The 26,804-nt window shown below is 40.7% G+C and overlaps 1 protein-coding gene across 5 annotated transcripts in view; it reads left to right on the top strand.

Annotated features, from left to right (window-relative positions):
- Nucleotides 1–26,804, top strand: part of Rnf130 (ring finger protein 130) — a 96,794-nt gene that overhangs the window by 52,585 nt on the left and 17,405 nt on the right. For 3 of the 5 annotated variants that reach the window (XM_029483903.2, XM_021176682.3, XM_029483904.2), the window contains 4 exons: nucleotides 10,790–10,861; nucleotides 12,433–12,515; nucleotides 17,945–18,041; nucleotides 20,003–20,207. In XM_029483903.2, coding sequence (XP_029339763.1) covers nucleotides 10,790–10,861; nucleotides 12,433–12,515; nucleotides 17,945–18,041; nucleotides 20,003–20,207 — 457 coding nt within the window. Of the gene's footprint in view, nucleotides 1–10,789; nucleotides 10,862–12,432; nucleotides 12,516–17,944; nucleotides 18,042–20,002; nucleotides 20,208–23,731; nucleotides 23,826–26,804 lie in introns of all 5 variants that reach the window. The other 2 variants (XM_029483902.2, XM_021176681.3) reach the window with 1 other exon arrangement.

Raw genomic sequence — 26,804 nt, 5'->3', positions numbered from 1 at the left:
CTGTTTGGTTTTTTTTTACAAGTTAATAGCCTCCTAAAGTTTAAAATATCTTCTTAGGAAAATTTTTTATAACATGCACATAAATTATAAAATATTTAAACTTGTAAAGCTTCTTTAATATGTATGTACAGTATTTCTGGTTTTATCAATGCCTTATAGTTTCTGAAATAATTTTTTATTGACCAGTTTTACCTTAGTATCAAGTTAAGAATGTATTTGCATGCCTGATGTAGAAATATATAGAATTAAGCTGGGCGTGGTAGTGCACATCTTTAATTCCAGCACTCAAAAAATAGAGGCAGTTGGCTCTTTGAATCCAAGGCCAGCCTGGTCTACAAAGTAAGTTCCAGGACAGCCAAGACTACACAGGGAAATCCTGTCTTCAAAAACAAAACACAAAAAAACCCTAAAAATTGTATATATATTGAATTTCCCTGCATCAAGAAAGCTAATGCTTTACACTTACACAGTTAGTCTTTAAAATGACAGGGTTACTGCTTCCTAAAGTGTGATAGATGGGAACATACAGAGAGAGAGAGACAGAGACAGAGACAGACACAGAGAGAGAGAGACAGAGACAGAGAGAGATTTTTCTCCAGTGAAGAAGTCTATAGTCAAAAAAAGGCACGACTTATTTTATCATTTTCACATGGTAAAGTGAATTTTGTTTATTATGTTTTCCAGGGGTTAACAATTCCTGAAAAACTGGAACAGTACATATTTTGAGCTAAACAGTGTTATGTCATTTGTTTTAGATACTGCAAATACTCAGACTCCTTCTTTTATTAATGATCAGTGCATGTAAATAAATAGCACTGTCCATAGAGAGTCCGCATGCATACCTTTTCAGATGTTATACAACAGTTTAAGATTTCATTTCTTTTTTCTGCCTTTAAGATCAAGGTGTTTTGAAGACATTCATTGTAAATCCTTATGATTTAGCAAAGAGCTTGCTTGGAGTGTCACACTGAGTCAGTGCAAATAGAGTGAGCTTCTGTCCTTGTGAGAAGGCAGACAGGTGTAATCCAGGGCCTGCATGATAGAAACGCGGTTTGGAGGCAGTTGTTCTTGGTGAGTCATAGACACTTCACAGAGGACGGAGTGACGTTTGAGCTGAATTTCACTTCAGAGAGAGAATAAGGCTTAAGAACCCCATCAGACAGATTGAAGGGAAGCGATCATTTTCCACAGAGAACAGAAGAGTTGAATAGCAGGACATTAAGAGTGGAGGAAAGGAAAGTGAGGCCTGTAACAGTGTAGGTGGGTAAATAGATAATGGTGGGGTTCAAGCACAGGCTTAGGAGTTTGGGTTTTATCCTCTAAGGAGTAAGGGGTCAGTCAAGCTTTTCTAAAGGTACAGTAATACTAAACCAGAATGGTGAGGCCCAGGTGCAGTGAGAGACCTTGTCTCAAGATGGAGAGTAAGACAAGTTGCCTATTGTCACCTCTGACCTCTACATGAATATACATACATACACAAGCACATCTGCACACATGTATATACCATACACAAATTACATACATGATAAATAAGTAAAACAGAGAGCATCTTAAAATGAAATGCATATATTTAAAATGATAATCGGCCTCCTTCATAGCTAAGTTATATGATAAGACGATATTGAAATAGCACTTTTTATTGTGCCATTTGCCAAAGAAATCTAAAATTTGATGACATACTTTTGTGGCAGTGTTATAGAGAAAATTCTTGTAGGTTGATAATGGTTCTTGTGAGGAGGCAATTTATAATGTCTAGTCTAATTACATAAGTGATTATCCTTTGTCTTAACCTCACACCAGACTAGTAGTCTAACAGGATGATAAATTTACAGAAGATAAAAATGGTAGCTGTGCCAGGTGGTAGTGGCACTCAGGAGGCAGAGACATACAGATCTCTGAGTTCCAGGACATCCAGGGCTACACAGAGAAACCCTGTCTCAGGAAAAAACAAAAGAAACAAACAAAAAAAGTAGCTGTAACTAGTCTGATCATTCTAGTGTTGCTTATGGTAACAAAACTTGAAATGATCAAATCTCCAGCAGTAGAGATCTGGTTGCTAAAGTAGTGCCCTGCATAGTCAATATTGAGTGATTTTTGACTCATCCATTGCTGTAAATGTGAAAAGAGCACTGATGGTCACTGTGTGTTTCTAGAGTGATCTCTTGGGTGTATTGTTAAGGTAAAAGCAAGCTACAGAGACTTGACATATGTAGTTGTAGATAGAGAGGGGCTATGAAAATGCATTTATATATATATTCATAAGAATATATGATATATATATATGATATATAAGATATATATGAATGCATATATATTCATATTCATATATATCTCTTGTGAGACTATGCCGGGGCCTAGCAAACACAGAAGTGGATGCTCACAGTCAGCTAGTGGATGGATCACAGGGCTCCCAATGGAGGAGCTAGAGAAAGTACCCAAGGAGCTAAAGGGATCTGCAACCCTATAGGTGGAACAACATTATGAACTAACCAGTACCCTGGAGCTCTTGTCTCTAGCTGCATATGTATCAAAAGATGGCCTAGTCGGCCATCACTGGAAAGAGAGGCCCATTGGACACGCAAACTTTATATGCCCCAGTACAGGGGAATGCCAGGGCCAAAAAAATGGGAATGGGTGGGTAGGGAAGTGGGGGGGAGGGTATGGGGGACTTTTGGGATAGCATTGGAAATGTAATTGAGGAAAATATGTAATAAAAAATAAAAAAAACAGCAATATAAAATCATATGGAATAAAAGACAGATCAGAATTGTTTCATGGATCTTTGAAAGAAAAGGCCATAATGAAACAAAAGAAATAAAACCTGGAAAAGAAACTAGAAAAAAATGTGGACCATTAAAAGTGAAGAAGCTTACCTAAAAAAAAAAAAAGAAAATGCATTCATATATATGGATATACATAACATATATCTACATGTATATATATTTAACATGTATGTTTAATTTCAAAATGAAATTATTTAAGGATAAAACAGTAAATATTATTTGGGGACAAAAGGAAACAGTATGGAAGACACTATAAGTAAAAATTAAAAATAAATGTGAACAAATCCTCTATTTGAAATGGTGGCAAAATTGCAGAGAGAAGTTATTCAGAGAATCTGTATCAATATAATAATTCATTCTCTGGGAATTTTATACAATTTATTCTGATCATATTGACCCCATAGTCCCATTTAGATCCACCCTCCCACTTGCAACTTCATATCCTCTAAATTACCCTGTTAGAGCCATCCAGCAGAGCATGGTTGACTTACCAGGGACCACAGCCTTATGAAAACTGACTCTCCTTCACCTAGAGCCAGCAGCTTGTTAGTATCTCCTCCGCCAGGAGTGAGGGACCATGAACCCTTTCCCTCTCCATCCTCTCCATGCTCAAACATTGGCTGCCTTGATCTTGTACAAACAACCATAGCTGCTGCGAATTCATGGATGTGAATCCTGTCATGCCCAGAAGACACTATTTTACTTCAAGGAACTTTTAAAAAAAGATTTATTTCTTTTCATTTTATGTATAGGAATGTTTGTATATATGTCTGTCTGTCAGTGAGTGTGTGCACACGCGTGCGCGCTTGCACATGTGTTTGTGTCTGCACCATTTGCATGTTTGGTGCCCTCAGAAGTCTGAAGCTGGTAAGAGTGATAAACACCCTGGGACCACGGTTATTGATGACTGTAAACCACTGTGTGAGTGCTAGGAATTAACTGGGCTCTTCTGCAAGAGCAGCAAGTATTCTTAACTAATGGCCTGTCTCTGATGATCCAATGGAACTTTTTTTTAGTAGTACGTTTCTTTTGGAGTATAATCTAAAGATTTATTTTAAAGTCTTAAGTTTCTGTAGTCTTAATTGTTAGCAGTAGTGGGAAAAAACCACAATTAATTAAATTAAAAATCAGAATTGTAAGCTAGGTGGTGGTAGCACACACCTTTAATCCCCATTCTTGGGAGGCAGAGACAGGCAGGTTTCTGAGTTTGAGGCCAGTCTGGTCTACAGAGTGAGTTCCAGGACAGCCAGGGCTACACAGAAAAGATGATGATGATGATGATGATGATGATTGGGATTCAGGGTTTTCAGGGCTCAGGAAATGACTCAGTGGAAAAGTGCATGCTGTGCATGATGAGGACTGTCTTGGGATCCAGAGCACCTACATAAAATGCCTGTAACCTAGCACTGAGAAGAGACAGGTAGATCCCCTAGCTCACTGGCTAGCCCGTCTAGGCAGTTAGTGAGCTCCAAGTTCTGTGAGACCCTCTTCCCAAAACAAAGAGTGAAAGAAGACTTCCAGCATCAACCTCTGGCCTACACGCAGGCATACACAGACACAGAGAGAGCAAAGCCTGTGAGAATTTTGGAATAAAAGAGAAATAAAAATTATGGAAACTGAGAAATAATGGTTCCCAGGACACACTACTGAGAGGGCCTCAGTGGAATGAGGTAGGCTTCCTCATTTGAGAAGGCTGAGCTAATAGGCCAGGGAGAAGAGGATGGCCAGCATTCATGCAAGACAGCAATGAAATGGGTATGCCTAGGGAGAAAAGCCCTGAGAGCCGACCTGGTCCCAGCATGCTGCATACAGAAGGGGTTCTGATAGGCTGAGCAGGACAGGAATGTGGGAGTGACTTAAGTAGACTTCTGGGAATGGTCCCTACCCAGAACTAAATGATCACTTTCTCCCCAGTGCCTGCTTCCCTACATCTTCATGACATCACGTGCTGATTAGGTTTTCTTCTCTAAGCTGCCCAGGCTCTAAGTCACAGGATCACCCAACCCTGCCTCATGCCTAACCCAGGAGTTTTCTCAGAAAAATGAATCCTAACTGTACATTCTAAGAAGGATTTTAAAAACCTCTTCCAGGTGCTAGCAAGATAGCTCAGCATAAAGGCCTGTTGACCAGAGTTCAATCCTTGGAATTGATAAATGTAGGAGAGAACTGACTTCACAGATCGGTCTTCTCGTTTCTACATGTATGCCACAGCATATGCACACACATAGAATAAATGCAGATATATCACACACACATGCATACATGTAAACATATATATATATATATATATATATATATATATATATATATATATATACACACGTGTGTGTGTGTGTGTGTATGAGAGCCCTGACTGAAAATACAAGTAAATAGAGTTTAAAGAGATGAAAGAAAAGCAGACAAAAACGAAAGGCTGTTCCAGTTGCAGTAGCATCAGAAAGAGCAAAATGTTGGCATCTGTAGTGATGAGCACGGCCAGGGAAGCATCAAGACTGGAACCCTGAAACCACAGAATGTGCCTGTCTGAAAGGACACATTCTGTAGTGTGTAGAGATGAAAGAAGGGCAGGGGAGAAGGGAGGGAGAGAGATTAAGAGAAATGAGACAGGCACAAACGTAAGCTGGGTGCTCCTTATCTGAAATTCAGGACCAGAATGATTTTCGATTTCAAATTTTGGGATTTTGAGATACTTGTTTAGACCTTACTTTCTGGACAACCCTAGTGTAAAAATCTGACATCTAAAATGAGTCCAAGTCTGAAATGTTTTAGAGCACATGATTTCAGAATCCTTTTGGTTTCAGGTTTTTTTAATTAGTGACACAGAAAGACGTTCATAGTGCTAAAGATTTGAGGTAGCTCAGACATCTATCTGCACTACCCAAAATGATCTTCAGATTTAAAGGAATCCCTATTAAACTCCCAAATGTCAGTCCTGTCTGAAATGGCCAGAGAAATCCACTATAATATTCATACAAAATATCAAGAGATCCTAGATATCCAAAACAGTAATTTTTAAAAAAGATCAAAGGTCTCCTCCAACTTTGTGATTTGAAACTTGTTGCAGAGCTAAATCTGTGTGATGCTGGTATAAAATATAAAAGGTATATTACTGTGTTGTAATTCGTATGACATGAGAACCTGTGGGAGTTTGGCCAGATGACGTTCAGCATGAGCACTGAGGTTGCTTGATCCTCAATCGTGGTGCTAAAGAAATCTGAGGTCCACAAACAAAAGCATGAGATTCTTGAACTGTACAATGAAAATTAAAATGAACCAAGCTTTAAACATAAGATCCATAAAGACTTTAATAGCAGGACAGCAGGGTCTTTGATTTGACTTTGATTCTTGGATATAACCAGAAGCCCAGATAATAAAAGTAAAAGTGATACTGTTAGATTATGTCAAAATCAAAGATTCCTCCACAACAAAGGATACAACGAACAAACTAGAAAGGCATCCTGGAAATGTAATGAAATTGTAAGGTAGATTTTATAAAGCATTAAAGCACTATAAATGAAGAACTCCTACATTTCATTAACAAAAAAATGATTTTAAAAAAGGCAAAAGATGAAAACAGATTTCGCCAAAGAGAATATGAAAATGGTCAATAGACAGATGAAAGATGCTCAGCCATCATTAATTAGGAAAGTACAAATGAAAAAGTCATGTTGAAGAATCACTTCATACCTATCAGGATGCTTAAGACAGAGAGAGGGAGAGAGTTATAAGAACAGCAGAAAATCACTGCTGGCATGGGTACAAGGAATGAAACTGGTGCATTGCCAGTAAATAAGTAAATTAATAAATAAGTAGTGGATATACTATGGAAATGTGTATAATGTTTCTACAAATGATAGACATTAGCAGGAATTCAGATATATTTTTGGTAGCAACATAATAAACATTAGTTAGAAAGTTGAGGCAGCTCCAGAATTTATCTGCACATGAAAAGATGAATAAAATGTGATATGAGCACATTATCTGTAACTCCAGCACTTGCAAAGCTTAGGCAGAGACTGTCAAATGTGATACCCACATAGGCTATGTAGCAAGAGCCTTTGTCAAGAAAATGTATACACACACACAAGTGGAGCATCATTCAGCTTCAGAAAGGAGAGAAATTCTGAGGCATGCTGCCACAGTAGTGAGCCTTGGGGAGTGCTGTGCAGAATGAAGTATGCTGGTCACAAATACCGTGTGGTTCTTCTGTAAGCTACTTGGAATACAGAAAATCATAGTAGTGATTACCAAGAGCTATGGGAGTGAGATTGGATGCAACCACAAATATACTTAATTCACTGAGCCACAAATGTTTAAGATGGTAAATTTAATGCTGCATACATGTTAATCACAATTTTTAATCTTTAAAAACTGTGAAATGAGATTACTGTATTTTGTTGATTTTATAGAATTTGAAGAAGCAGAAGGAGTGGTGCCGATAGCACAAAAGAGGAAGAATAACAGTGCACTGACAGCATGGTGGTTCACACCAGGATCTTAGTGGCTGGGAGGCTGAGGCCAAATGATTTCATGTTATTAAGGCCAGGCTGGCTACTTGTAAATTTCATGTCAGCCTTGAATATAGAGTGAGACCTTCTCTCAAATGTGATTGTGAGAGACCCGGAACTATATATGCTTTTTAAAAAGCACAGTGATTTAACTGGTTAAAAATATGCATTAACTCTAAAACAGCTACTAGAATAATAGGATAAAGAATTACGTAACTGAGGTCATTGAGGAGGCTCAGTCCTTAAAGGCATTTGCTGTACAAGCCTGACGCCTGGAGTTCAGTCCCATGTATACATACACAAAGTTAATCAAAGTAAGAACTGTAAGTGTTATAACAGTGTCCAGTAGAGGAGAAGGAAAGGACATGGAGTAGGAAGCAAGTTTCAGGTGGATAGATAGACTTACAGATTAAAAAAAGATCCAAAAATCCTGGGATCTGAAATACTTGGGGTAAACACATCAGTTGAAAGCAGAGATTAAGATAATGGATTTTTTTTAAAAGCAAGAACCATCTATGTGCTGCCTACTAAAAAATTTAAATATAAAAATACATGGGCTAAGGAGGTATTTCAGAAGCATGGCTTGTATAAGTAAGTGAGAAAATGCAAATATATAAAAAGAGCCATATCTTAGAACACAAATGAAAATAAACCTTAAGTGGTTAAGTTAATGTAATTTAACTGGCATTAAATTACATTAATGCCAGTGTAAAATTCAAAGCAGAGCTGTCACTGGGTATGATGGTTTGTATATGTTTGGCCTAGTGAGTGGCACTATTTGGAGGTGTAGCCTTGTTGGAATAGGTATGGCCTTGTTAGAGGAAGTGTGTCACTGTGGGTGTAGGCTTTAAGACCCTGGTCCTAACTAACTGCCTGGAAGCCAGTCTTCTCCTAGAGGCCTTCAGATGAAGATGTAGAACTCTCAGCTCCTCTTGTACCATGCTTTCTTGGGACTTGGTTTGTCCCAAGTTGACCTTTCAGAAATCTGCTTGCTTCAGACTCTTGGGATTAAAGGTGCTTACTACCTTGCCTGGACCTAAGAGTTTCATGGCTACTATGTCTCAAGATCTCCATGTCAAGATCCAGGTCAGAAGCCTATGTCTTCCAGCCTTAAGATCTGGATCACAGGTGTGTCTTCCATTTCTAGATTGTAGTTCATTCCAGATGTAGTCAAGTTGACAACCAGAAATAGCCATCACCCTGGAGATCAAAGTTATTCTTAATAAAGCAGTCACTTAAACAAGAAGATGTAACAATCTTAAATGCTTAGTAACCAAAATTTACAAATGGGAGGTGAGAAGTGGTGACCTGCACTGAGGGAAGACCCCAGAGGCTTCTCAGTGACTGAAGGACAGACAGCCAAAGAACAGCCAATTACATGCCAAGTACTTACATGCCAGCAAATTCAGCCTGGTTCACATTCATAGAGAACTCCATCCAACAAAAGCAGAATGAGCATTTTAGGCCATAGAACCAAAGAGTCAATTTACACAGAACAGAATGTGTTCACTGAGTGCTTGAAATTAAATAAATCGATAGCAGGAATCTCAGGAACCCTCAAATATGTGAAAATTAACCCATGGTCTTGGGAAATCAAAAGAGAAAATGAAAGACAGTCCCTGAAAATTAAAGCAGTGCATGAAAATATACTAAATTTTGTCCATGGGTTTTCTTTTTTTTTTTTTAAGATTTATTTATTTATTATATGTAAGTACACTGTAGCTGTCTTCAGACACTCCAAAAGAGGGCATCAGATTTCATTAGGGATGGTTGTGAGCCACCATGTGGTTGCTGGGATTTGAACTCGGGACCTTCGGAAGAGCAGTCGGCACTCTTAACCTCTGAGCCATCTCGCCAGCCTGTGTCCATGGTTTTCAGTGTGTTTTTAAATGAATATCAGATGTGACCCTTGTATGTATACAGTTTAAACCCATTATAACTCTAAAAGGACTGCTTTTATTTTTCAAGTATGATAGATGAGAGTTGGGCCAAAAGAAACTTGAAAAACATAGCAGCTAAATACTATTTAGACTTTATATCCTGATTCATACAAGCCAACTATCAAAAGACATTCTGAGGACTTAAGAGATGGTTTGACAATTAAGAGTACTTGCTGCTCTTCCAAAGGACCAAAGTTTGATTCTGAAAACCCATATGGGGAGACTCACAGCCTCCTGCAACTCTGTTGAACGTGGTTCTGGTCTCGGAAAGCATAGACACCCAGCATACATTCACACAGACACAGACACATATATAAATAAAAAAATTAAGTAAATCTTAAAAACATTTTAAAGAGAAGATATTCTGTAGACATTTGAAGCATATAGTTTCAGTAGGAGACAGTATTGATGAAGGGTTGTTAATTATAAAGTAGGACAGTACCATCAAACAAAAGCCTCTGTCAGAGATGCATAATGAAACCCAGATGAAATGACAAGTTGATATAAGACACTTTGAAATCCTTAAAATACAGGGGGATGTTATATGAACTTACAAGCAAAATATTGATAGTTAAACCACTCTGATAGATACGAAAATGTTCATTAGATTATTTTATTTTGTATTTTACTCTCATGCTCTCCTGTTTTTGGTTTCTTTGTCAGTCCTTACAAAACAGTGTGAGGTCTCCCTTGGTTTTCTTTCCCCTCCCCATTCCTTCAGGGTTTTGTTTTTGTTTTTGTTTTTTTAATGTGCCTCTGCTCAGTTTAAAATACAGTTGTATTTAGAGTGGCTGTCTGAGACAGTCTCAGTTTGTATCTCATTCCATGTGAACTCAGACTGCCAAAACATTCTGATTCTCCTGTCCCTTGGTCCTTACTAACTTCTCCTATCCTCGTTTTCCAAGCCTTAGCTCTGGCATCCCTTCCTCAAAGCCTTCTGGGGCATGCTTTCCTGTTACTGACCCGTCTCCCACCACCACATGAGGTGTAGTCTTTGGTCATTTCCTATGTTCAGGTGGCTTCTTACGGCTGCAGATTCACTGTTGTCCTTGGGTTGTTGTTGCTGTTTGTGCCTGTCAATGTTGGATAAGTACAATTTTAGAAATTATCTGAGTTCAACTTAGCATTCACCCTTTGCTAACTAAGAGTATATTATGGACTGAGCCAGAAGTAGACGTGATGCTGTGTCTGTTTCCAGTGCAGTAGTGATAACTTAGTGGGGATTTGGAGGTTTCTTTTGCTGTTCGAGTACTCTGGGAAAGCCTCAGGGCGAGAATACCTAAGGGACCCTAGTAACATGGCCTCACAGATTCCTCTCACCAAATGCACTTTTTATTCAACTAGAATGCAAAATCGATGGTATAGCTGCCAGTTTACTGAATTTTTACAGCTTTTTCAGAAGGCACTTACATAATATGGCAGAAGTGGTCTAGAATAATAGATGTCATACCTTTAATTATTTAAAATAAAGATCATGTACTACTTTAGCATCACATACTAAAATAAGGGCTATTCAGAGATCTTCCATTTAATGTCTTTTTATTTTTCATTTTCTTAGCGTCGTCTTGGAGACGCAGCCAAGAAAGCCATCAGTAAATTGACAACTAGAACGGTGAAAAAGGGCGATAAGGTACAGTAATAAAATTAATTTCCTCTTGGAAGTCTTATTCCCGCTCTACCCGTCTGGAAAGCCTTCGGGCAGTCTCTCGGCTGCCTGCGCTTGAGGAGGTCCTCTGAATGCTAGCAAGGCCTAGTGCACATCTTCCAAGACTCCTAATGGAGACAAATTACACATAAGTAGCCAACAGAGGTACCTTCTCTTCTGCTTCTTAAGACTGCCACATCTGTTTTGGGGTTTGTTTCTTCCCAGCTAAGTGAAGACTTTAAAACCTTCATTTCTAGGGTGTCTCAGTTAACAAGGATTAGAAAGAACATTTTATCTGTGTTGGACCTAAAACTTAAGGGGACCAAGTCAAAGAGATGATAACAAATAACAGCTGAAGCCTTTCGTCAACATTTCTGTCAGAACTCAAATCCCAAATCGCATCTTAGTGTTAGTTTCTACATTCAGTATATTCAAACTTGCCATGAATTAAAAAAAAAAAAAGAAAGAAAGAAAGCTCTAAAGGCAAGAACCCAGACTCGACTTTGCCACCCCACGCCCTGTGCTGATATTTTAGCAGAGAGCTCTGTAGGAGGACTTTGTGTGATTCTCTATTTTCTTTGTTTTGACACATTCTTTTTTTTTACTATTTTTATTCCCATGCCTTTTAGAACTGGAGCCTGTTGTCTTTAAACAGCTCCAGAGGCAGAAACATTCTCACTGGGTGTCATTGCACACTAGGAAAGGAAAAGATACTTGCAGAAAATAGAGGCTGCATCAAGACAGCTGCATTTAACCTAGACCAGTCCCTGGTAAAAACGTTTTCGTGGCTTGGCCAGCTGCTATTAATTAGATATTTCCTGGATTTGGTACAGCCTACTGTATTATTTCTACCTATCAAATAATCTTTCCTGTGATTATTAAAACTAATACATTTTTTGTGCCCCTCCATCTGCCAAAGGTTGACCATATGGCCATGGCTTAGGTTATTGGCATACTTTGTCTTAAGACAACTCTAGTGGAACCCTGCTCAGGCCAGAGAATGAAGGAAGTTAATTAATCTGGTGACCAAACAACTGGTTGGCCTTTCCTGATTCTTGATAAATACCCATGACTGAGTTAAACTACTAACTGCCCCAAGTCTGTGACCATAGTGCAATTCTTATACCTGAGTTAGGACTGTAACATAGGAGTCCACTGACACTCCACGTCATTTGTAACAGCTTTCGGAATTGATCGGCTACATGAGCATCCTGATGAGGACCTAGATTTTTTTTTTTAGATTGTAACAGTGGAACCTATTGAGAGTAGGTAGTTATAGAAGAAATAGGGTACACACATGATAATCCAAGATGATCCATTATGAACTATTGAAAAATTAGAGCTCCGGCTTATTGTAAGACACATCATAAATAGAGTTAGTATGAATTATATGATTGACTCATATGTAATTTGGATCAACATCCTTAAGCAAATGAAAACTTGTATTTTTAGTTCCTTTCCCTTTATAGCCTCCTGCTCATGGTAGAGTGTCCTTAGCTGGGCTGTCTGTAGCTCTTGTGTGTCCATGTTCCTCAGCTCTTGTGCTTTTGTTTCAGGAAACAGACCCAGACTTCGATCACTGTGCAGTCTGCATAGAAAGCTATAAGCAGAATGATGTTGTTCGGGTTCTCCCCTGCAAGTATGTCAGCTTTCTTTGTTTGAAAGGAATGGTGTTAATGTTTCCCTTCCAGAGGGAGTATCTGCTTGCTCCTGAAAAACTGCCTGACAAGGCTAAGGACCAAATGCTGACAATGGAATCAACTCTGACCAGAGTTCCTCTCAAGAATTGTTTGCATATGAAAGAATTGTTTGTATAAGAAAACATGACAACGTTCAGGCATATTATAACCTAAGAGTCTGTATTCAGTAACCCTCCCGGGCTAGGCTGTAGCTCGGAGGTAGAGCAATTGCCTACCTAGCATGTCCCAGTTGTGGATGCAATCCCTAGTACAGCCAAGAAAGACGCAAAAGAAACCAAACACCATTTCTTGTTTCTTTTCATCTCAAGACAGAGTTCCTTACAAAGCCCTTTCATGAGTCATCCTCCACTTGCTCTGGGTTCCACAGTGGGAGGGACCTGAGTTATGCAGAATGGAAGAACTGCCATTTGTCTCGTGGCTGCTCAGAGCCAGTAAACTACTCTGTGCCGATAGCATTTACTCTTTTTCTGATTCCCACAGCGATCGGAGTGATTGTTTCCTCTTATTTACGTTGGCTAGTTTTTTATACTGTGGCAAAGTATCTGACATGGCTACTGAAGAGAAGGTTTGTTTGGTAGTCTTGGAAGTTCTCCGTGTGATCTCCTGTTGGTTTAAGCTCTGGGGAGGATGATAGGCAACAGCGTACATGCTGCTTTTATATCAGCCTCAAGCGAACCACCCGAGGAAAGACCTATACACTGCAGTGTCCTTAGGACCTCCCTAGGTCCCCTTCCCCAGGAGTTCTGCAGCCTACGACAGTACCACCCTGATGACCAGAGTTTCTCCACAGTAGACCTGGAAGCAACACTCAGACTATACTCAAGCCATACTCAGAATTGCCCAGTGAAGGATAGTGAAGCCAGCAGTAGATTTTAGCTTTATAAAATCAAATATGGCAGAGCCAGTAAAAGAGACTCTTCCTTAATATTATCATTCCTTACATAATCTCTAGCAAGCTAGCTCGCTCCTTCTCTCCCTCCCTTCTCCTTTTCTCGCTCTTCCTCCCTTTCTTTGAGATATATCCCCGGCATTCTTTTCACTGTAAGACAGGATCTCATTACATTGCCCAGGCTGCTTGAACTTGCCAAACTCATGCCTCAGCTTCCCAGTGTAGTTATAGTTACAGACTCACCATCAGACTGGGCTATGTGAATTTCCTTCATAAGCGTGGTGGTTTCTACCATGGTTCTGTACAAAGCTAGGGGATGTGAAACACCAAGGGGCACTGTTCCGGGTGTAAAATGTAAAATCACCTACTAAGAAGCCTAACCCAAAGATTTACTTTCTTTTCTTATCTCACAAAAACATCCTCACATGGTTCTGCCTTGTGAACTTGTGACTGGATAAAATACTTGTAAACAGGTGTGTCTCCATGAAGCTAACAGTCCTCTTCTCCTTACTCAGAAAATAACATTTTGTGCCTTAGGAAATACATACAAAATAGATTACTTTGTTTTTGTTTTGTTTTGTTTTTTAAATCCTGGATCTCTAGAAGATTCCCGTATACAGAAATAGAAATCCAAGATTCTGGAGTAAGCATTTTAATTCTAGGTTATATAAAGGAAAATCTTACCAACTCAGTATAAGCAACCCTGTGGAAAATTATGTACTGACCAGTTTTCTTCATTCAGTTATTTAAAATCTAAGTGTGTAAGGCTGAAGAAAATACATTTACAAAGAAAGTCAGGAAAAGAATCTGTGGGTTGCATTAGAAGTCAGTCAGCAGTTGTCTGCTTTTGATCAAGAAGCTGAGCAATAAGACATTGCTTGTTTTCCTATCCCTGCCCAGGAACCCCTGGACCTAGCTGGTACCTGAAGTAGGAAAAAAAAAAGAGTCATTCGTGGTTATTACTAAAAGGAAAGTGTCTTCCTCAAGGGAGTCTGATCCTAAAATAGATGACTCTGGGCTGCTTGCTCTCATTCTTGCCATCCCTAAAGCCTTGGTTTTTCCAGATTCATTCTGCGTGTGCTTGTTCTCTTCTCTCCCCTCCCCCACCCCTCACTCCTCCTCCCCCATCTCTAGTTTAACACAGAGCTTTTCCAACCTGACTCCCTATCAGATCACCGAGAGATTTTTATAAAGATCCAAAGTGGAGCCCCACCATACATCACTGAGTGATCTTGATACCACAGGGTCATACTCCCTGCTGAGGTCTACATCTTGTGGGCCCTTAACTGTTACTGCAAAAGGAGACAGCAGCTTAGCCTTTGTGTTTGTGAGCTTTTTTTAAAAGAGTACAATTTTGGCAAACTTGAGGGAATTTCTTTACAGTCCAGTTGTAGCACCTTCTCTTTCACTGTCTGTCCTTACTTTATGCCAGATGTGCAACCACTGCCTGTGTCCATTCTCCATGTTACTTCACAGCCAGCTGCTCTCTTACATCTCAGCAAGTTGCAACTTTCTCTAAATGTTAGTGTTCTGCCTGGTTGGAACATGCTGACGCCCTACCATACATAACAACAGTCCCATCCCCAGGTGCAGTAAAAATTAACTTTTCCCATTGAGCAAGCTTTTGTGACAACCTTTGACCTGTGTGGGGTTTCTCAGCCTTGGCACTGCTGACATTTAGATCAGATAAGTGTTTGTTTGAAGGTATGGAGAGCTGTTCTGTACATCACTGGACATTTAGCATTGTCCTTAACCCATCTACTACTCCCTGAAAGCACATAAGCCACACATTTTGACCACCCAGAATATCTCCTGATGAGAATCACTAACCTAGAGTATGTCCACCCAGGAGGTTCTTACCCCAGATCTTCCCCACGCTTCTTGTTTCCTGTCAGTGTCTCTGTTGCCGGTGGTAATTTCACCTGTAAGGCTCAGTGTCTTTCCACTTGGAATACCCTGCCTATTTTCTTTCTGTTCTTTGACTCTGAGCCTTCCATGGATCTCTTCATCTCATGTGGCTAAGCACTTTTTCTCCTCACTATCTTCCACCTGGTCTTTGAACAGACTGGACAGACAACAGTTTCACCCCTGGCTGGATGCCAAGTGCTAACCAGAGCCCTTCTCCTATCCTGATTGGCCTTTCCTATTTATCACAGCAGGGTCTCCTTAAACACCTCCCTAACTCCCTAACTGTTCTCATTCTTGGCCTAGTGAGCTTCATAGAGAGAAGAGTAGATGAAATTCCCCAACTTTCTATCACTAGGCCTCCAGCATGTCAGCCTCTGTGTCCCCCCTTGGCACCTCCTAGGATGGAAGAGGCAGCTCAGTTCTGGTCCAGTGCTGCTGTTTCTACCTGGGTCTTTGTCTACCAGCTCTTTCCCTTCTGAGGGGACCTTGCTCTATTGACTGACTGTTCCCTCAGCTTTGTTCCGTCTGTCTCTGTTCATCAGCATTTAATCATACGCAAGCCTTTGAGACTCTAGTTTATTTTAAATCCATCCCTTACCCACACTGCCCTGCAGCCAACTTTTAATAGAATCTATGTTCACTGTCTCTCCTCAGTTGGAGGAAGACAGCCAGATGCTTATGTCTGTCTGTCCTTCATTTTTAACAAGCCTATTCTGAACCAGAGCTTTCTCTATAGACACCAAACCTCTTGTGAATTGCTTTGTCACATGACCTTTTCCTTTTCTCCTCTGCTGCACTAATTCATTGTGGACAGATGGCAGTCGGCATTGCTTTGGGGACCTCCTGCTTGTGTCAGTTGATTACAGTTGATCATCTTTTGGATGTTAGCCATCATGGCTTCAAAACTGAAAAAGTCACCTTATTTAAAGGTTAGCCACAAGATTTGAGGAGGTAAAAATACCAAGAAGGAGAGTGCTACAGCTGAAGAGGTCTGCTGGAGCTAAAACAGGCAGGATGCTGGCTGGTTGCTGGCTGGGGAGTTGCTGCGGCCACCCCCACCACAGAGGGAGGTTGGCTTAAACAGTGTCAGCCAGTCCTGGCTGGGGAAGGACTTCTTGACTCTGACCTTTAATAATCTTAGATCCTTTTATGTTTGCCAGGTCCTTAACAGGGCACCCGGGGTCTGTAGAGCTGTGAAAATAACTCACCTCCAGTGTACGCGCCACTCCCCACCCCCAGCCCTGCTGGTTTTTGGCCTCTCTATTCTGGTCCCTGAGGAGTAGGGGGAGGAGGCCCTGCGTTTTAGTGTTGCAGGCTTCGTTCCTTCCATATTCTCATTTCTTATTTTGTATCTCACAGCATTTCTTGCAGAAATAAAGGGCATGGTGGAAGCTCTGCTACATCAGTTCACTGTTCTCTACACATCTCAGTCCACCACTTCACCCTTCTCTGCTACTGAGTGTATTTTTATTACAAAAGTTTTTCAAGGTAGTGAGGAAGGGCTGCTTTTCAAGTTCTGGCCCCTGTGGTGCACCCTCTGGCTAGTTGGAGGGCACCAGGATGGATGTGCTGGTGCCTGAGGCTCATTATAAGAGTGTTCTTTGCCATTTACTGGGATGCTGTGTGATCATTGAGGTCACTTTGCTGGTTTACTAAAGCTTTCATCTCTCCACCTTTCAGGGACAGTTTTTCTTGTGCTTCAGACAGCCTTGTAAGGTGATCAGACCTGCCTTCCCTACTCTCCCACCCCATGGTCCTTTAGGGGAGAGAGCTAAGAGGTAGAAACAGTGGTGGGTGGGCCAAGGCTCCGGAAGCTTAGTAGCCAAGCTTTGCCCAGCGAAACTTTGTCTTGAAAAACCAGAAGGGGAAGGATATAATAATAATAACAACAACAACAACAACGGTTTTTTAAGAGAAACAGCAACAGCTTTGTTCTGTTCTGTTCTGTTTTGTGTTCGATTATAGCCCACCTTGGCACAGCTGAGGCCTGCTGAGCAGTAGCTGTGGATGGCCCTCATAAGGGCTAAGACCTCAGAAACCCCTTGTCCTTCTCTGGAACGCACTCTTTTGTCCACACAAGTAATAACAGGCAGACACAATACCTTGTATTCTATAAATTTAGGTCTCCCTACAATTGATGATTTTCTGGCCTAAAACCCCTCAAAAGAGACATTCAAGGCTGAGAGTGCCCGTCTGAAAGGTTTGGAATAGACTGATGAGTCTACAGACCTCAAGATCTTTATTCTGGGCTTCAAAGAAATGGGTATAAGACCATTGAGTGGAAACTGGATCAGTATATCCTATTGGCTGAAATTGTCATATTCATCCTAGTAAAGTTTTCTAGACCATCTTTTAAAATCAAAACTGCATTTTTAAACAGTAACAAAACATTACTTTTATTGGGTACAGGAGAGTTTCTGTAAATTGTGTTTTATTTGCCCCCACTATTTATCTCTTCAGTGTTGAAAATCTCTTAAAGCAGAAAAAAACCTAAACATTGTAAATCTTCCCACGTTGCTGTAGGAGTTCCTCCCTGTGTAGTTTATGATGTAATCCTCTGTTCCTTTCTAGGCATGTTTTCCACAAATCCTGTGTGGATCCCTGGCTCAGTGAACACTGTACCTGTCCTATGTGCAAACTTAATATTTTGAAAGCCCTAGGAATTGTGGTATGTTCTCTGATTGTCACTAATTTTGTGCAATATCATATCCATGTATAATATAATACAACTGACAGAAGCCATGACCAGATTTCGTTAGAATACACTACCTCTCTTCACCACATAGACCCTGTTGGTGCAACAGTGCCCTTGTTCCAGATGACTTCCAAGTTCTAAGCTACCTTTGGGAGTGCTGGAAGAGAATATAAGTAACTGTACTAGTCTACTTTGAAAAGTGTGCTTCTGGCTGAGGGTGCACAAAAGGCATAGAGACCTGTGGTTCAGTGGTAACTTTTCTCAGATTTGGCATAATATAAAATGATGTCACATTCTGCTCTCTTAAGCTTGCCTTCCATATCTTTGGGTGTCAGTAACTAGCAGGCAGTGAAAGCAGATGGTGACCAAAAAGCCCCTAGAGACCCTTGACACCTTGACAGGTGTGTCAGCCAAGTGTGCTTCAGTGAGGTCAGCGTGACAGGTGCCTGAGTAGTGTGGTGAGAGTGTTGATGACTTTCTTGCATTCCTTAAGAAAGGCTTGCAGGAGCCAGGTGGTGGTGGTGCACTCCTCTAAGCCCAGCACTGAGTAGGCAAAGGCGGGTGGATCTTTGTGAGTTCAAGGTCAGCCTAGTTTACAGAGAGAATTCCAGGACAGACAGGGCTGCACAGAGAAACCCTGTCTTGGGAAAAAGAAAAAAGAAAAGGAAAAGAAAAGAAAGGAAAGGAAAGGAAGGTATTTAGGAGTGGAGAGATAGCTCAGCCATTAAAGGTTGAGGCTTACAACAAAAATGTCAACAGAAGTATAAATCTATGGTATACTTTTAATAATAATAAAAAAATTAATTCTTTCAACATTGCTAACTGTTCTCTAAAAGTCAAGTCATCCTCCTTGTGAGACTAGTTTAACAGAAACTCTCTCACATGGCTAACACATGGAAGTATTAACTTGTCCTCTGTCCATTTTTCTAAGTTTTATTTATTTTTATTTATATGAGTACACTGTAGCTGTCTGCAGACACACCAGAAGAGGGCACTGTATCCCATTACAGATCCACCATGAGCCACTATGTGGTTGCTGGAAATTAAACTTGGAAATTCTTGAAGGGCAGCCAGTGCTCTTAACCACTGAGCCATCTCTCCAGCCCTCCTGTGTCCATTTTTATTGGAGCCTTCTGGAATAAATGATAGCTGTTATGGTTCTTTGGATATGACACTACTATAAGCATCAACTCTTAGATTGTGTTTTTTATTTTGTTTTAGATAGAACTTTGGGAGGCTCTAAAACAGAATTTTTTTGCTCTAGAAGCCATAGGTTCTGGGTCATGGCTGTCCCTGGTGTGAGCCATCTTTCTGAACTCTGCCTTTCCTGTGCTGTCTACTGCAGGCAGGAGCAGCCTCTTCCTCTTGTGTTAGTGTCACACCCACTGCACACAGGTAGACGCTGGCTGGAGCTGGGTACTTAGGCTTGGCAGCAGGTGGTTTTCTTACAGTTTACAACCTGAGCTTTGATCTGCTCTTGGTCTGTGCTTTGTTTTTAAAGGTAGAAGTTTTGTTTTGTTTTGATTTTTTTAACTAGGTACCAAGTAAATGGAGCATTTTAGAGAAGTTACAGAATAAACAAGGTATTCTGTTATCTGCTACCCCTCAACAATAGCATTCAATGTTAAACTAAGATAATGAACTAAATTTTCAAACTGCAAGTTTTCTAGTTTTGTACATGATATTAGCCTCCCTCTGCCTGTGTGAGTGTTCACAATAGTTTCTTTTGCCAAGCTACAGTGGCCAGTTTGGAGCTATGGATTTTGGGTTTTCCTTTGTACCATTTGGGGGGTGTGGGATCAGCTAATTGTTTGAGGGAAGTTTCTTAGGTGACAGTAGGGAAGGTGGCTGGGAAGGTAAGTGGGAAGCATGGCGGAGTCTCCGCAGAGGGGTGAACATGTTCTTATGAACTTGTTCTTATGATGCTTTTGCAGCCAAATCTGCCATGTACTGATAATGTAGCCTTTGATATGGAAAGGCTGACCAGAACTCAAGCGGTTAACCGGAGAGCAGCCCTTGGTGACCTTGCCGGTGACAGCTCCCTTGGCCTTGAGCCACTGAGAACTTCGGGGATATCGCCTCTTCCTCAAGATGGGGAGCTCACTCCTCGCACGGGTGAAATCAACATTGCAGTAACAAGTAAGTGGGGACCCTTTTTCCAGGCACCAGAGAGCCTTGCTGCTTGTATTGAGTAGTACCTGATGACTGTCAAGAAGAAAGTTGCAGCCACGTGGTCCAGCAGTTTTGTAAAGGATAATGTGTACATTTAAACACGTTTGGAAAAACAAACTTACTTTATAATAGGGAATGTGTATGCTGGTGATGATGTGTTAGTTGTTTAAAGCTTTGCTGTAATGGCTGTTTGGTGTTTTGAGATCGTTGCGTTGCATATAGTCATGTTAAGGGAGGCACTGAGCAGTGTGGGCTGGCAGGCAGCAATGTTGGTGTGCTACATGCTGAGCACTGCTGCCCAAGGTCTCCTGGGTTATCAGCAACTTAGGGAAAAACTAATGTAGAATTCGAATCTAAAAAACATTCTGAGATAGTTATGAATGTTTTAATTGTTGAACTGTTAATAAGCAAAAATCTATCGAGGGCAGTGCCCGGCTGTGTACAGTGTGAGTGGGTCGGTGGCATGTGTGGCTGTTGTGGGCATTCATCTTTTAACAAGCAAAGTCTTTTCTCCGTTTTCATCCTTTCCATGCAGTTTCCATCTAACAGCCTTTCACCATCTCTCGTCGCCACTCTGGTGCTGCCTTTTCTAATTATGCTGCCGCTTGCCCAGGACTTCAGGCCTGGAGTTGATGGGGTTCCACTTACTCTGGGAGTCAGTAACAAACCTGGGGAGCAGTCTGTGGACTAGCTTGCTCTTTACATGTTAAGAATTCTGTGGTCTGTTTTGGTGAAATGCATGGTTTTAAACCATCTAAAGATTGCCATTTGTCTGAATGCCAAGAGCCTTCATTCCTTTAGGAGTAAAACTATTCTTTGATATAGTTTGGCTTGTTTCTTACCATTTCCCAATGCCTGTCTTAGCAACATTTCATGGTTTTCCTTCTTTGGCATTCAGGTTTTATGGTCTAGAGTTCACTGGTCTAGTAGTATGAAAGAAGATAAAGGTAATTTAAAATTGTGCTTTTATAAGTCCTTCATTAATTGGGCATTTATTGAGCACCTACTACATTAAGCACACATCTTATCATTTTTATGTGGAAATGTCTTCAAAATCTTGATAATAAAATCTTTTGATGATAAAAATAATTCACATACCAAATAAAACATTTTTATCAGAATTTACACATAATGCTGGTAAAGAAAATTCATGTGATTTTTCTAGACCCAAAGTACTTCTTTTCCTTCCAAATCCCTGTATTGCCCTAAGCAAGTGCAGTCTGTCCAGCCAGCACCCACTGTGTACAAGGGAGGCACTGTGCTAAGTTAGCAGTGGGAGGTCAGAGGGTGGCCCAGCAGCAGCAGATGGTGCTGAAGTACTCCTGGAGTGCAGGTAGGGCTCTGGTGGTATTTCCCATATGCAAAGACACACAAACAGATTTATGTGTTCAGATTTCCAAAATACAGATGTAATTAAAGTTTCTAAATATAGGTCTGCGTATCATGAACAAAGGTTTGTTAGAACGTGGGTTGGGTGTCAGCTTAGTGCTCGGATACACTCTGTAAGGATCTCGGTTCACTCCCAGTGTGGAGGAAGACAAGGAAGAAACAGGCACAGTGGACTATGCTTGCAATCCCAGCACTCCTAGCACTTAGGAGGAAAGGCAAAAGGATTAGAAGTTCAAGACCAGCCTCAGCTATAGCTAAAAAGAAGAAGAAAGCAAATGAATATTGTGTTAAGCTCCTTGCTGTTGATAGCTATTCATCTCTTGATTTTTTTAAAAATTCCAGTATATGTTATACCCAACTTAAAAAAAAAATACATAGGTTAAAACAGTGATTTTACATAGACTCTTGTGTGTTCGTCTTGACTTCAATAAAAAGCTTAAATCTAATGCTATGGAAATCTGTAATCCAAGAAGCAGTTGTTGCCGTGTCATATGAAAAGAGTTTGCTAGGAATTTTAATCATATAAACCAATCAGGCCTGCAAAGATTAGCTCGTGGATCAAATCAGCATCCTGAGAGCCTAGAGAACAAGTTCTCTAAGCCTTTCCTAGGGAGCAAAAAAAAAGCATGTGCACACACAGTTTATGTGGCTTTAGGATTCAGGAAACCCAGACTAAGAAATATCCAAGGTGGGGTTGTCAGGAACATTTGATGTTCTTCCAGAGGACTTAAGTTTGGTTCCCAACACCCACATGGGGCTCCTTACACCCACGTACAACTTCAGCTCCAAGTGGGGTCCCACACCCCTGGCCTCCATGGGCACCTGTGCTCACATACATTTATAATACACAGGTACATACATAAGTATAGATACATGTACACATAATTTAAAATATTTCCTGAAAAAATACTCATGTCCATATACTTCATATATGAAGTCATATGGAAGCCATTATTTTGTATACTAATTTTAAAATGGTTAAATGAAGAAATTCTCGGGCTGGTGAGATGGCTCAGTGGTTAAGAGCACCGACTGCTCTTCCGAAGGTCCAGAGTTCATATCCCAGCAACCACATGGCGGCTCACAACCACCCATAATGAGATCTGGCGCCCTCTTCTGGTGTGTCTGAAGTCAGCTACAGTGTACTTACATATAATAAATAAATAAATAAATAAATAAATAAATAAATAAATAAATAAATCTTTAAAAAAAAAAAAGAAATTCTCCTTTTAGGCACAGTTTTGCATATGAACATTTGTCATGCCTTGATACAAATGTAGAGGAACTTTATAGAGTTACCTTGTTAAGCCATCCCTATTTAGTTTATTGTGGGACTATTTTATAGTTAACACTGTGGATCGGTTCTAAGGCCCCAGGTTCGTCTCCCCTCCTCCCCATGCATATATAACTTTGATTTTGACTTGAGTTCCAACTCTTTGATGAGCCAAGTGCCTTCTAGGTCACCAGCCCTCCTACTTTTCTACAAAGACAGAGGACCAGCTTTGTTTCCCAGCAGGAGTTGTGAACCTATTTTCTTGGCACAACTGTGATGTGTCCTTTTAATATGAATATTCTAAGTATACTGATAAGTAAGAGAAAACAGGGCAGACATGAGTGGCTTGGAGGAGTAGCTTTCTGCTTAGCATACCCACAAGACTTTCAAGAACCCCACTCTATGTTCCTAACCCTTATCTAAGACTGAATGTTAGAATCATGCAGAAATAGCAAAAGGAAATTTGGAAAATGGTTATAAGTATGGTTGTTCTATCCTCTAAATTCACAGTGACACGTGTGCCCACGTAGAGCCCTTCTCCATTACTTCCCTGTGCCCGTTGGTGGCCCCACTCCTCGTGTGCTTCTGGATCTACACTTAAAGAGATGGTTGAGCCATGCTTTCCTTTCTCCTTGCAGCTTTTCCCAGTACTTCCACTAACCTTCTCTAGTTAGTAGCTTTCTGGCAAACTTCCTCCTGCTTGACTTCCTTGAGCCAGCCTTGGCTTACACCTCCGTTGACGTCTGCTTCGTATTTGAGGGAAGTGTTGACATCGATTTGACTTAAACCTTCTCCCCAGAGTGATTTCCTCCCTTTCCTTTGTCAACAGAAGAATGGTTTATTATTGCCAGTTTTGGCCTCCTCAGTGCTCTCACACTCTGCTACATGATCATCAGAGCCACAGCTAGCTTGAATGCTAATGAGTAAGTAACAAATTGTTTTTTGGATTGCATGTGCCAGACGATCCCAAGAAAACATGTAATTTTCATGAAGGTGGTGAGATTTAGCTTCCCACCTGTTCCCTGCCGATCTCAGTGGGATCATAGTTAGCAAAATAATTGATTTCCTGAGCATCTCTTTTCAGTCACACAGAATGGGAGTTGAGTAAGGCCAGCACACATGAGCGAAGCTCTGGAGGCTCCCTTTAGTACAAAGCTGGATCCACAGTGTCATGCAGATGCTAGGCCACCAGAACGATCTTCGTATGTGAAGAATGTCAGTGGCCTCAGCATTGACAGGAATAACTCCACTAGGTGTGTGCTCATAGGACTATACCAGGAGAACACTGAAACCTTTGCCTATGATCAAAGACAGGAAAGAAATGGGAAGGAAATCACTGCTTCAGAACACAGTTGGGAGTAGAGATAGCAGAATAGACAGTCTCTCAGAGGGCAGACAGAGGCCAGGACTGGATACAGAAAGTCAGATTTGACCTCCAGGAATCACCAGTCAGGCTTCTTAATGGTGAGATAGATGGCCCTGCCCCCAAGGAAGGCTCAGGGCTGGGAATGTCAGCAGATGCTGCATGTCGTCATAGGGGAAACCTTTTGATCATTTTGATGCAGTGATTTTCCAGAAGTCGCATTCCCTGGTGACGTGACACTGGCAGGGCCTTGTGTGCTTTTGTTCTGAGTGTTGCCATTTACTCTTCAGTCCTCTCTTTACTGGAGTAGTCATACACCTCTGAGATGGATGCAACCCTGGGCCAGTACCCACATTCCAGCCCACATTGCCACCGGTGCATATCGTGTGCTCTCTGTCTTGGGGTATGACCTAGCATTTTAAGTTGCCAACAATAACCAGTCTCCTGGAATAATTAATATACTTCAGCTGAGGAAACAAAAAACTTTTGACTTCTGCTGACTGTTACCTCTAATCTTACCTGTTGACAAATACTTACAGGGAATACCTTGTGGCATCCATGACCCCATATGTATTGAGAGGCTATTGTGGTACCCTGTCATTCTTCACCCTGGAGATGAATACGCTTCACCTATGTATTAGGTTGGTCAGCAGCTAGCTACCTCTGTTGATGCTACTAGATGCAATTTTTCGTCAGTCCTTAGTGTCTTACTGTAGAGTCAGACACATAGATTTGGTTCCTCTTTTCCAGTTGTAGGATTTGGGCATTTAAATTTTCTGAATATTATTTTAATCATCAAAATAAACAGATAATGAATAGTATGTGTCATAGGGCTCTTGACTTAGCACAGTGCCTAGTTTGTAATAAGTGCTCAATAAATGTTAGCCAAATTCTGCTGAGGTTCTGCTACAGTTCTGTGAAAAAGATGGCCATCTGGGGCCAGTGGGGTGTCTCAACAGGGAAGCCACTTGCTGCCAAGCCTAACAACCTGACTTCAATCCAATATTCACAAGTTATCCTCTGACCTTCACACATACATACAAACACCATGGGACACAGACACACACACACACCATGGGACATGTACATATGCTCACAAACAGACACACAGGCAAAAAATAAATAGATAAATATAATTTAAAAATTGAGATATGACCTTTATAAAGCCAATTTAATTTTATCCATGAAATTAGATACAGAGCATAGGAACTGTAGGTGCCCAGGATTTCAAAAACACTTTCATTTAAAGTGATGTCATTGTTTGGTCTGTAGCCAATTGTCTTGACCATTCTAAATCAAGCTAGATAATAATAGAAACCCAGTTCTTAAGATTTTACCAATGAGGGGCCTGGTGAGATGATTCAGTTAGTAAAGGCACTTGCTGCCAAGCCTGACTGGAGTTCAGTCACAGAATCTACCTCATGGAAGAAAAAAAATAAAGGTTCCTGCAAGTTGTCCTCTCACCTCCACACACATGCCATTACACACACACACACACACACACACCCCTGAACATAAAATAAGTAAACCTAATTAAATATTTTAAAGAATTCAACTATATGTAACAACCAGTACAAATCAATAGTGATGCTCTGGCCCTTGGATAGAATTACCAGACAGTTTAATGGTCCTCTTACTCAGAATCGTCCCAGTTGCTCAGTCTATACATCAGATACTTTAGAGAATGCTAAATAGGAGCCCAAGTACTGGGGTCATAGACTTCAGTTGCATGCATCAGTGCATTACTCACAACTTGAGTTATGGGTCTTCACGAGCATGTTTTAGTCAACCCTTCTCCCATTAGACTTTGTAGATGGTTGATTTGCAATTGTTCGTTTGACTGTTACTTCCTTGCCTTCAAAACCATCCTAAAGGACAGTATTCATAATCCCATTCAGAGAGAAAATTGAGTGAGTGCGTGTGTGCATGTGCACATGTGTGTGTACACACCTCAGGGTCACCACAATACTGGTGGTGGGTATCTTAGGTTCTATGGCTAGGGTACTATTTCCTTCCCAGTGTGAGCTTCTGTAACTTGGGGTTTTGGTTTTGCAAGCATGAGTTACTTAGTTGTTGTTGTTTTTTTAAAACCGTTTATCATGAAAGAGAAAGATCAGTCACTCTGCCAGTGTCTTTCTAACAGGTTGGTTAAAATTCCTAAATGATTTTATTCTGGATAAAAGGTTTTTAAAAACAATTTTATAATTCTTCATTTGTGGATTTCTTTTTAATCTACCTACTCATTTTGCCTTTATCTACCAATAAATTTACAGCCAAGATGTGGAGTGCATCACCACAGCCAGCTCATTAGGCTTCTGTTTGAGAAGAATATTGACAGATGAGCAGAGTGTTGATATAAAAGGCTCTGAAACTGAGTCATTGATATCTTGCGGATGCTTTGCTTAGAAAGGAGGAAAGAGGAGGTGAGAGTGTCTCAAGGGCTCCCAAGGACTGGCAGGAAAGAGAGGACTTGCTGTGGACTGAGTGCCCCTCTGTGTGCACAGGGATCTCACACTGCACAGCTGGTACAGAAGAGGGC

The sequence above is a fragment of the Mus caroli genome, unplaced genomic scaffold (genome assembly GCF_978045245.1).
Source record: "Mus caroli unplaced genomic scaffold, Mus_caroli_1 scaffold_13, whole genome shotgun sequence".
Lineage (NCBI taxonomy): Eukaryota > Metazoa > Chordata > Mammalia > Rodentia > Muridae > Mus > Mus caroli.
Note: the sequence above shows the minus strand (reverse complement) of the source record. Positions and strands in the feature narration are given on the sequence as shown.